General features: G+C 40.2%; 1 protein-coding gene across 1 annotated transcript; it reads right to left on the bottom strand.

Moving 5' to 3' along the window:
* Positions 1 to 1,473: 1,473 nt before the first annotated feature.
* On the bottom strand, positions 1,474 to 9,093 carry LOC110532806 (synaptophysin-like protein 2). Its single transcript, XM_021616949.2, has 6 exons — positions 8,912 to 9,093; positions 8,650 to 8,727; positions 7,039 to 7,160; positions 6,632 to 6,833; positions 3,781 to 3,972; positions 1,474 to 3,163 (listed from the first exon to the last, which is right to left on the bottom strand). The coding sequence occupies exons 1-6, from the start codon at positions 8,927 to 8,929 to the stop codon at positions 3,029 to 3,031; spliced, it is 747 nt and encodes a 248-aa protein (XP_021472624.2). The 5' UTR covers positions 8,930 to 9,093; the 3' UTR covers positions 1,474 to 3,028.
* Positions 9,094 to 11,911: the final 2,818 nt, after the last annotated feature.

The following is an 11,911-nucleotide window of genomic DNA, read 5'->3' as shown; positions in this document are numbered from 1 at the left end:
TCAATGATTGGCTGAACTCTCTTCTCTGTGGATTACGAAGGCTGTGTTTCAGCCTCGCTTCCTTCTCTTTTCCCAACTCCTTGAAGCTACTACTGATTTTAATAATAATAATAATAATAATAATAATAATAATAGTTATAAACATTCGGCCTCTGAAATTTGAGATGCTAGCAACTTCATCCCTTCAGGTCTGTTTTTATTTTGGAACACGATGACCTGTGTCTGGTGAGGTGTATGCTGGGACGTTAAGATGGTTTTCACTATGGACCAAATGGTAGCAGACTGTCTCAGACAGGCAGGGAAACTACTGGTGCTACAGTATGCACCAGACCAGTAGGCCTCGTTCAGGAAAGTAGAACATTATAGAATGTTCATGTACAGTATCGAGTAAAATAGATTTGAATATCTGTCCTTTTTAATTAAGTATAATATTTAATTTAATTAACAAAAAATATCTAGACATAGTCTAGTGACAATGGATTAATTTCAGGGGGTTTGATACTGATACTGGCCAGTTACTCTGTATAAAACGTAATGTTTTAGTGCCACCTGGTGTTGAAATGATGTAACTGATCTCTCCTTGTCCTAGCCTGTTTCAAACTGACCACCATTGTCCCTGTTCCTAAGAACTCAAAAGGTAACCTGCTTACATTACCAATCTCCCTGTAGCGTTCACACCTGTAACTAATCAATGCTGATGAAAGGCTGGTCAACGTTTCTGGGATGATAGTGTTGATGTGAGCCATGATTTTCAGCCTTTCAATGCATTTCACGGCTACAGATGTGAGCGCTACGGAGCGATAGTCATTCAGACAGGTTACCTTGGCCTTCTTTACCAACTCTTTCCCCTTTAATAATTTATAGCATTTGAAAAACAAAAAAAATTATACATAACATTTGACCTTTCTCTCCAAATAAAATTTGTGAAAGAAGGTGATCATTTGAAACATGAAATACAAGGTGAATTAAAAGCAGAACAGGAGTTCATTGACAGCTAGAAGTAGTTCTGCCTTCTCATCACATTGAGGTAGAAGAGAGGCACCAAAAAACATACAAGTAACTTAAACCAGTCTTCAGTATTTTTGCGTAACTGGAGTGGTAAAAACTGAAACGGTTGGTGAACAAGAGGTCAGGAGGTCAGGTGACCAAAGGATTTATCATCAATACTGGGAGGTCAGGTGACCAAGGGATTTATCATCAATACTGGGAGGTCAGGTGACCAAGGGATTTATCATCAATACTGGGAGGTCAGGAGACCAAGGGATTTATCATCAATACTGGGAGGTCAGGAGACCAAGGGATTTATCATCAATACTGGGAGGTCAGGAGACCAAGGGATTTATCATCAATACTGGGAGGTCAGGCGACAATGGGATTTATCATCAATACTGGGAGGTCAGGTGACCAAGGGATTTATCATCAATACTGGGAGGTCAGGTGACCAAGGGATTTATCATCAATACTGGGAGGTCAGCGTGAAAAAACAGGAGTTTTGATGGCTTTATTTTCTTACAACATTGTTAAAACAATATGGCAAACCATGCTGCACAACAGAGGGACAAAAAGGCACATTTCAAAGACATGGCAGGAAGTACTGTAGGATTGCTGATGGCAGGAAGTACTGTAGGATTGCTGATGGCAGGAAGTACTGTAGGATTGCTGATGGCAGGAAGTACCGTAGGATTGCTTATGGCAGGAAGTACCGTAGGATTGCTGATGGCAGGAAGTACTGTAGGATTGCTGATGGCAGGAAGTACTGTAGGATTGCTGATGGCAGGGTTCCCCAACTGGTGACCTGCGGGCCAGATTGATGTTATTTGGCCTGCAAAGCTTACTGAGCAATTGATCTAAATTGTTGGACATAAGACTAAGAAAAAAAACCCCACCAGCGAATCAGCACCAAGTGCTTTTAATTTGGAACATCTTTTCAAAGTAGTCCCACGCATCAGAGAGATATGTGATCGAATTTCAAATGTAAGCAAGGTTTGTAACGTTTCAGTCAAATACATCTGTTTGGATTTCTTGCAGTCTATAAATTATTTGTAATTAATGTTCTCCTGCCCCCCCCCCCCCCTTCATCATCGACAAAAAAAAATGTTTTTACATAAAAATAAATCGGCCTGCAGCTGAATCTACACTAGTTGATGATCCCTGGCTTTTGGCATCACTTGAAATGTCAAACCATTTAAAAAAACGGAGTGAATATTTATTTTAATTTGCCAAATAACAAGCAGAGAGAGAATAACAGTTTGTTAATCTTGTTATAACATTGATATAAGCACTGATTTTTTTATATATATATATATAAATACACAACAAAAACACTAAACCATCCTCAAAGTAACAGCATAAAATGAAAAAAAATAAAAAAAGGTTTCTGATCAACAAAATAAATTCACACGTTTTGACTCTGAATAAAACGGAGGGATGCATTTGATCGTTGGATTTACTGCGAAACTAAACAATTACCTGCACGAACCAAAACTAGTTCTGACCTAATTGTATGGCGTTCCCCCTTCCGTAATAGCTTGGGTTCGGTTTTGTACCCATTTAGAGAACTTAAAAATGGACCACTTCGAACACTTTGTAATAATAAACGTGGCACTGTGAATGCATCAAAAGAAACGGTTTCCAACTTAATAACCTACTAGAAGACATTTCTAAGCAGCGTTTTGCACCGAATGAGACATGCGACTTTACAAGCATTTGGAAAAGGTATAATGTAGGAACTACTTGGTTGGAGGGAATTTCAGGCCCGGGTACAGATCGGCAGCAAAAAAGCACACACAACGAAATCTCAAAACACACCTCAAAAGACACCAGTGTTTAACAAGTCAGAAATCACATTAGGGGCAAATCTTCACTTCCACAAAAGGCACATTGTCTACCATAGGCATCGATGCATATGACTAAGTGCAAATTTGAGTCAAAGTTAAGATTCGCCCCCAAGATTGGTTAATTTGTGCAGTGCAACTGCTTTGCATGCAGTCTGGAACGTAGCCGTTGACAGCAGGGAACTGCTGCCCAGTTAGGAAGTCATGGGCCTGACACCTAAACCCTCCTCGGCGTCACCAAGGGGGTTGGCTGACTTGTGGAAGGGCGTCTCCTTAAAGATGAACCAGCAGTTACCACCCCACAATATCAGGTTGAGGAATCCAAAGATCTGCCATAAGAGGGGGACAAAAGCACATATTTTAGACAGGACAAAAAAATATATATATAATGTTTCTCAGTAAAGAACAATCACATTTCTCAATGGCTCCACGTTACAATTTCTTGAAAATTAATTGAGGGTATGTGTAAGATACATGGAGTCAATTCTGTAGCCAGGGTTGTAATTGGGGGAAAACACAATGGGAATTCGGTTCTCAAGCTAAAGCTCAGGTCGACATGTAAAACGTGTTTTTGAGTCGAGATCCCAGGGTGATTTCCCCGATTCCAAGCATGTACAGATAATTCACGAGTATTATTGGCTCCCTGGGTACCAAATAAAATAAAAAATTCCAAAAATAAGTGTTATGGCACGACACAAGTCATTTTTCCAACAATTGTTTGCACAGATTATTTCACTGTATCCTTTAAAACATTTGTTGATGACATATCATGTTTGAATCATTCTAACTCAATTAAAATGTTAGATTCATATGATATTTTGAGTGTAAGATCAACAAATACTTTTTTTCTCCACAGACTTTTGTTCATATTCATCTAGGGTGCCAATAATTCAGGAGGGCACTATACGTAGCCACCATTAACAACACTACAGGTAATATAGCCTACCACAGAGGAGTTGAGTCGCCCCATGTGAGGCACAGCTCCTGGTGTGCACTTGTTACCGACGTCCTTGCAGGTGGAGATTAAGCCTACCAGGTTAGAGGGGCTGGTAGCCCACTTCACATCAGTCAGGCCTTTACCCCAGGCAGAGGAGGACACCAGCCACAGGAAGGTAAAAGCTGCTGTCAACAGCAGGTCCTGTTGAAAGGACACGAGACATTGTAAATAAAAGTATATAAAATGCAGGTTCAAGAGGAAAGTTGGAACATAAAAATCAGACAAACACGCATACAAACAAACAGTATGGAAAGAGCCCATATAAACAACCTCACGTGTTGGTAACACCTGCATCCCACCACCCAATCCAAATAATTACCCAGCACACTTTTTGATTTGAATTGTTATGCATCCGAGTGTGTGAAACTTGAATTAGTGAACGTCAAAGATTTGAAAGTATTTGATGTTTGCTTGATTCAGCTTCGATTTTGCACTTTTGGAACTAATACATTGGTTCCATTGTACTGGGAAAAACGAAATCAAGTGCACCTCAAATATCTGACAACGTACTTGACCCAGATCAACCAACCAAAATATACCAAGAAACTGTCATTGAACATGACTAGTGGCTTCATTATTGCTAGAGTTGACTTCATGAGGAACACACCCCTGATCCTTCCAGAGGAACACACCCCTGATCCTTCCAGAGGAACACACCCCTGATCCTTCCAGAGGAACACACCCCTGATCCTTCCAGAGGAACACACCCCTGATCCTTCAAGAGGAACACACCCCTGATCCTTCAAGAGGAACACACCCCTACCCAGTTCCAGAGGAACACACACCTGACTAGAGGTCGACCGTTTATGATTTTTCAACGCTTATACCGATACAGATTATTGGAGGACCAAAAAAATCCGATACCAATTAAAATCGGCCGATTTTTACATTTATTTGTAATGATGACAGATAAAATAAGTGTTCATTCAGTATTGTTGTAACTTAATATAATATATCAATAAAATCCATTTAGCCTCAAGTAAATAATGAAACATGTTCAATTTGGTTTAAATAATACTAAAACAAAGTGTTGGAGAAGAACGTAAAAGTGCAATATGTGCCATGTAAGAAAGCTAAAGTTTCAGTTCCTTGCTCAGAACATGAGAACATGTGAAAGCTGGTGGTTCCTTTTAAAATGAGTCTTCAATATTCCCAGGTAAGAAGTTTTAGGTTGTAGTTATTATAGGAATTATAGGACTTTTTCCCTCTATACCATTTGTATTTCATTAACCTTTGACTATTGGATGTTCTTATAGGCACTTTAGTATTGCCAATGTAACAGTATAGCTTCCATCCCTCTCCTCGCTCCTCCCTGGGCTCGAACCAGCAACACAACGACAACAGCCACCCTCGAAGGAGCGTTACCCATGCAGAGCAAGGGGAACAACTACTAGAAGGCTCAGAGCGAGTGATGTTTGAAACGCTATTAGCGCGCGCTAACTAGCTAGCCATTTCACTTCGGTTACACCAGCCTCATCTCTGGAGTTGATAGGCTTGAAGTCAAACAGCGCAATGCTTGAAGCACAACGAAGAGCTGCTGGCAAAACGCACGAAAGTGCTGTTTGAATGAATGTTTACGTGCCTGCTTCTGCCTACCACCGCTCAGTCAGATTCTTAGATACTTATATGCTTAGTCAGATTATATGCAACGCAGGACACGCTAGATAATATCTAGTAATATCATCAACCATGTGTACTTAACTCATGAATATGATTGATTGTTTTTTATAAAAGATAAGTTTAATGCTAGCTAGCAAATTACCTTGGCTTCTTACTGCATTTGCGTAACAGGCAAGCTCCTCGTGAGGCAGGTGAAAAGAGCATTGGACTAGTTACCCGTAAGGTTGCAAGATTGGATCCCCCGAGCTGACAAGGTAAAAAAATCTGTCGTTTTGCCCCTGAACAAGACAGTTAACCCACCGCTCCTAGGCCGTCATTGAAAATAAGAATGTGTTCTTAACTGACTTGCCTCGTTAAATAAAGTTGTAAAAAAAAAAAAAAAAAAAATCTATATATTACTATTATTTATTTTTATAAATCGACATCCAAAAATACAGATTTCCAATTGTTATGAAAACTTGAAATCGGCACTAATTTAAAATCACCCATTCCAATTAATCGGTAGACCTCTACCCCTGACCCTACCCAGTTCTGGTTCTTCATTTACAGACCATCTGTTAAGTGCCCTTTCTCTCGTTAAGTGCCCATCACAAGCAGATGTCAAGTGTCTATTTCGTGCCACTGCTCAAGCTCTTTAGCCTTGTTGGGTTCTGAGAATATTAAATAAACTTATTCACGTTACTGAGGGAGAGAGGGTAATGTATAAAGTTTACATTATGTCAGAATATGTTATTGTTAGCCATCAGGGATCCTCTGGGAGGAGAAGAGACACAGTCTGGTACCAATCACCATGACAGCCTTGAGTTGGGGAGGAATGAGCACTTTGGGGTAGAGGTCTGGTTAGATGAAGTGAGGAAGAACAGATATCACTATGGTTCTGTCTAGCAACAGAGATGCATTGGCTGTTCAGATGTGTAGGAGGAGACTCAGCCTAGGAGAAAGGGTTAAATATCAGTGTTTGTGTGAACAAATGTCTGTCTAATGCAGCTGTATTGACACTCTGGGAAGAATAAACTTGCTTTGAGCTTTCATAGTGTCGGTCGAGTTTTTTAACTCAGCATTAAAACCCAACAGCCTTCCAAGTCATTCTATAGACTGGGATTTTGCTCAACGCCTAACATCAACACCTTCCATTGAACACTACAAAGAGCATGAACAGAACAATTCCCAGTTAACTCACCACAATGGGGCCGCGGCTGGTCTGCCTGTAGACGTGCTGGTAGCCCAGGTAGATCACCAGGCTGGCGGTGCTGTAGAGGAAGGCAAACACCCCGATACAGACGTAGAACTCAGCTGAGGAGGAGTGGTCGCCGGTCAGATAGAGCTGGATAGTACTAGAGTCGTTGTTACAGGAGGGGACGATGTATGGATGGGCCATCAGCCTGTGAGAACAGAGATATGTAGAGAGAGAGGGTGGTGTTCAGTAAGGGGAAAAAGTGAAACAGGGATGTACTACCAGAAACTGTCCAATAAGAACACATGATCTTTTGAGTGTAGTCACATGTAGTACAGGGTCATGTTCGGTAGGTTTACGTACGAAACATCACACATCCATACAATTCACCCGTTGACTCCTGTTCTGCTTACCTGAACGGGTAGTTAAAGACGGCAGTGATTTCTTGGCTGGTGCTGCGACCCTGGCACTGCACGTTGATGCTCGTAGCGCCGGCGTAACCCGACGCCGTAGCGAAGGCAAATATGGAGAAGATCTGCAAAAAGACAAAGCCAAGTAAGAACATGACACAATGAAATTAAAGAAACAGTTGACAGCTTATAACTGGATAGAGAGAGAGAGAGAGATATATATATATATACATACATACACACACCTCTTTCTGAAATGACATTCAGTCCAAACAGTGCAGATTAAAACATGTGACTATGCTGGCCTACCAAGCCCAAAAAAAAAAAGGCAGTAACTGGTAATTTGGTCAAAAATGTGTTAGTCATTTTTTGCTACATTGAGAACATCATGTGGACAATCATGTGGACAAGTATCCTGCCTCTATTGTGTTGTGTTTTGGATTAAAATGGGGGTCATGTTAGTAGTTACTGTATAAAGTTACTGTGATACCAAGGTAAATAAAAGCCATTCAGCCATTCACCGTCTGCATTAGTCTGCTTAATCAGGCTGTAATACACACATCCTGAATCAAATGACTTGCAAAGTCATGCAAATGTTCCTTACAAACCAGAATGATGAGTTGAATTACATTTGAACTTACTCTACCAATCATCTAGGCATTTTAATATTTCATTTGAGACAAAATATCCACAGGAAAGTATTGTTTGCCCAACTTGTTCGAGTGCCGGCATTGAAGTTGACATTTCTCTAACCTTGACCATGTAAATTAAATACCTGCTGATTTTAAGTTAGTGCATCGCGTGCACACGTTTGCTCGTGACTGAAGGTATGTGCACTAGACGTAAGTACATGCACACATACTAACCATACCGTAGTGATACAAACTGAAGTCAGCAGGTGTTTACTTGGTTTGAAACATGTTGGAAGTGAAAGAAATTTCAACATCCATACCAGCACTCTAAAAAAAAAAAGTTGGGTAAACATAACAATGCTTTCCTTTGGATATTTTGTCTCAAATTTCAGCCATCTGGACAAAACGCCACAGACAACCAGTAGAGTAATTTCAAATGTAACTGTATTCGACCATCTGACGTATAAAGAACATTTACAGTCTTATTTTCACGCTGCATTTACCAATTAATTGTGTATTACAGTCCGATTAAAGCAGACTACCACTATATATTTATGCAAAAAAAAAAAAAAAAACATGAATTTCAAGGCATTGAAGTTCTCCCCATAACATGCCAGATGATAGTGAGCCCTTGATCAATTACATTACATTACACATAAGGGTAATTGGACTAAATCTTCTGTACGGGGGTGTTTTAAGAGCTAGAAACTGGGACTGAACATTAACACGTACTGCTTGCGGTACGGGTTTTCTTGCCTAAAAACCTTATCTTTCATATCAGCAAGGAATTATATAAAAACACTTAACGTTCAATTGATACACACCTTTATTTAACTAGGCAAGTCAGTTTAAGATCACGTTCTTATTTACAAAGACCGACTACCCATCATTGGTCCTTATAAGGAGTAATCGTCTAGTTAAGGTCCTTAAGATTACATTTGGGCTACATAGCATAATAAGTATCTAGAAAAACAAAACTTACCCATTCGAGCACTCTAATAAATGCCAAGGGCTCTTTCAGGGGTCCCAAGTCCAGGGTAAATCCTGAAGTCTGAATGTTCTTTTGAGATTCAAGAAACAAAAAATGTAAACAGTTTATTAGCTGACTAAGTAGACAAAGTGGAGTTGTCATTCGAGGATAGGCATGCAACCAAATACACAAATAGAAATACCACGCAATTCTTTTGCGCAATAGAAAATGTTATTTAGCAAACATAAACACTTTTTTCTAACGCTGTTTTTACCTGGGATATCCCGTCCATTGTCCCACTGTCGCAAGTCAATTTTCTCGGACAGTATGCAGTACTTTCTCTTTAGACGATTGTTGGTAGGGGGGGAGAAATTGGATGACTTGCTTGGTAATTTCAGAAACTTATGTCAAATTTTTTTTTCTCCAAGTGAAGAGCGCTGCACACGTGTTCACCGACGTTCTTAAAGTGACACGTCCACCTAATTGTATTCGTTTGTATTAACAAGAATACATCCACACAAAAGGTACATGGGGAATATACAGTACCAGTCAAAAGTTTGGACACACCTACTCCTTCCAGGGTTTTTCTTTATTTGTACTATTTTCTACATTGTATAATAATAGTGAAGACATCAAAACTATGAAAAAGCATATGGAATCATGTAGTAACCAAAAAAGTGTTAAACAAATATTTGAGATTCTTTAAAGTAGCCACCTTGTCACCAGCCACCCTGCATAGCAGCATAATGGGTTTCAAATAGAGTGAAACTAGAAGACTTGGTTGATCTACGAGGACAGGTTCGCAACTGGTTCAAATCATACCTCTCTGAGCGGTATCAATTTGTTCAGGAGGGCAACAATTCATCTGAACGCTCCAAGGTTCAAAGTGGCGTTTCCCAAGGTTCTGTGCTTGGACCCCTTTTATTTTCCTTGCACATTCTACATTTTGGTAATGCCTTTAAGTAAGCACAACATGCACTTTGGTTGCTACGCTGATGATACCCAATTGTGTTTATCTTTTAAACCAGACAATGTTTTACAGTCAGCCCACCTTGTGACTTGCATCAAAGATGTTAAACACTGGATGCCAACCAAACTTCTTGCTTTTACATTCTGATAAGATGGAAATGATGCAACCTGGCCACAAGAAACTTACAAACAAAGTGTCAGACCTCACGCTCAACATTGATGGTTGCCTCATTACACCAAACATGGTTGTTAAAAACCTTGGTGTTACCTTTGACCCCGGCCTAACGTTTGACAACCACATAAAGAGCACATCCAAAACAGCATATTTCCATCTCAGGAACATTTCCAGAATTACACACTTCATCTCTCAGCCCCCAAAAAATTCCACTTCTATTTAACTAGGCAATTTACAATGACAACCTAGGAACAGTGGATTAAATGCCTTGTTCAGGGGCAGAACGATAGATTTTTACCTTGTCAGCTCGGGGATTCTATCTAGCAACCTTTCGGTTACTGGCCCAATGCTCTAACCACTAGGCTACCTGTCGCCCCAGATGCCGAGAAACTGGCCCATGCATTTGTTTCATCTAGGCTAGACTACTGTAATGCCCTCCTCTCCAGCTGGTCAAACTTTACTATTAGAAGCCTGTGGAGGCCAGGTCATCTGATGCAGCACTGCATCACTCTCCTTCTTGGTCAAATAGCCCTTACACAGCCTGGATGTGTGTTGGGTTATTGTCCTGTTGAAAAACAAATGATAGTCCCACTAAGCCCAAACCAGATGGGATGGCGTATCGCTGCAGAATGCTGTGGTAGCCATGCTGGTTAAGTGTGCCTTGAATTCTAAATAAATCACTGACAGTGCCACCAGCAAAGCACCCCCACACCATCACACCTCCTCCTCCATGCTTCACGGTGGGAACCACACATGCGGAGATCATCCGTTCACCTACTCTGCGTCTCATAAAGACATGGCGGTTGGAAACAAAAATCTCAAATTTGGACTCATCAGACCAAAGGACAGATTTCCCCCTCTGAAGAGTATGAATTAGGCTGTTTTAGAAAGTATGAATCCATAGCAACTTGCATACACATCGTTTGAAGTACAATAGACCAACATAGCTACTGTAATAGGTCAAAGCTGTGTGCTGGAAAACCTTGGTAGAGCATGGTACGCATTTTAGCGCTCATGTGAATTTCCTTTACTTTTTGGCTTCAGGCCAATGCCAAATTTTCACTTAAAACACAGTATTATGTTTTTCATTTACATGTTTTTTACACTGGATGGTGATTATAAAAAGTTTTGTGTCTTTCAAAAATTACATTTGCGCTTCAAATTTGGTAAAAAAAAATAAAATAAACAAAAGATGGTTTTGTCTCACATAATTTATTGTCCAGGGCCCAGTTTCCCAAAAGCATCTTAAGGCTAAGTTCATCCTTAGAACCTTCATAGATGCATCGTTAAATCTCCGAGCTGTTTCCCAAAACGACCATTAATAAAGTTGCACTTGAAAACCCTCGTTATCTGCCGACTGCCTCAGACCACTTGGCTGTTCTATTCAATCATCCCACTAGGAGCAGCTGGGGACAACTGTTATGAACAGCTGTGACATGAACAGACATTAAATTGCATGGCATCTATTCAACTCTTAATAATAATTTCAATTCAGCCAATCTAGGAGATAAACACATTCAATTTGACTAGAATTTAGGATTTTGCATGGGATTTAAATGCCTGATATGACTGAATTTAAATTGGAAATGCCCTTGATCACAATGGTGATTAGGTGTGCTGTGTTACCACACTAAATAATGTCAAGGGGACAGGCGGCTCTTCATCACAAGGGGGCGCTATTTCTACATACAGCAAGGCAAATGTATTTGATGAAATTGTCCTATCTCATTCATATCAGAAGATTAGAGTGTTTTATAACTAGCCTCTAACAGTTCTGTCCCATATCTACTCTTTCCAGTTCTTGACAGTTAGTCAGTTATGAAGTAGGTAGGCTAATCGGTTTACTCGTGACATATTAAAGACAGATGCAAGACAATAAAACGTGATTCACACTATTGATCACTATGTCCTTTGTTGAACAAGTCGACAAACTTCAGTGACGAACCTTCCTTCCTCTAATATCTATGACTCAATTCACTGGTTTCTCCCTGAACACAAAAGCCTAGCCCACCTTGTGGCCAGACCAGGAATTATTGTTAGAAAGTGCACAGTCACAGTCTTCATATCGTGGAGCACATCTCCAAGAAGGAATAAGGGTTTATTTGTTCTCCACCTTCTGACAGTTGACTG

Source organism: Oncorhynchus mykiss, chromosome 9, assembly GCF_013265735.2.
Source record: "Oncorhynchus mykiss isolate Arlee chromosome 9, USDA_OmykA_1.1, whole genome shotgun sequence".
NCBI classification, from domain to species: Eukaryota; Metazoa; Chordata; class Actinopteri; order Salmoniformes; family Salmonidae; genus Oncorhynchus; species Oncorhynchus mykiss.
Note: the sequence above shows the minus strand (reverse complement) of the source record. Positions and strands in the feature narration are given on the sequence as shown.

Bases quoted from the DNA above. Each gene is read 5' to 3' on its own strand.
- LOC110532806 (XM_021616949.2), bottom strand. The intron at 6,834-7,038 runs GTAAGCAGAACA...CTGTTCTCACAG, and splicing joins GTCTTTAACTACCCGTTCAG to GCTGATGGCCCATCCATACA. The intron at 3,973-6,631 runs GTGAGTTAACTG...TCCTTTCAACAG, and splicing joins CCAGCCGCGGCCCCATTGTG to GACCTGCTGTTGACAGCAGC.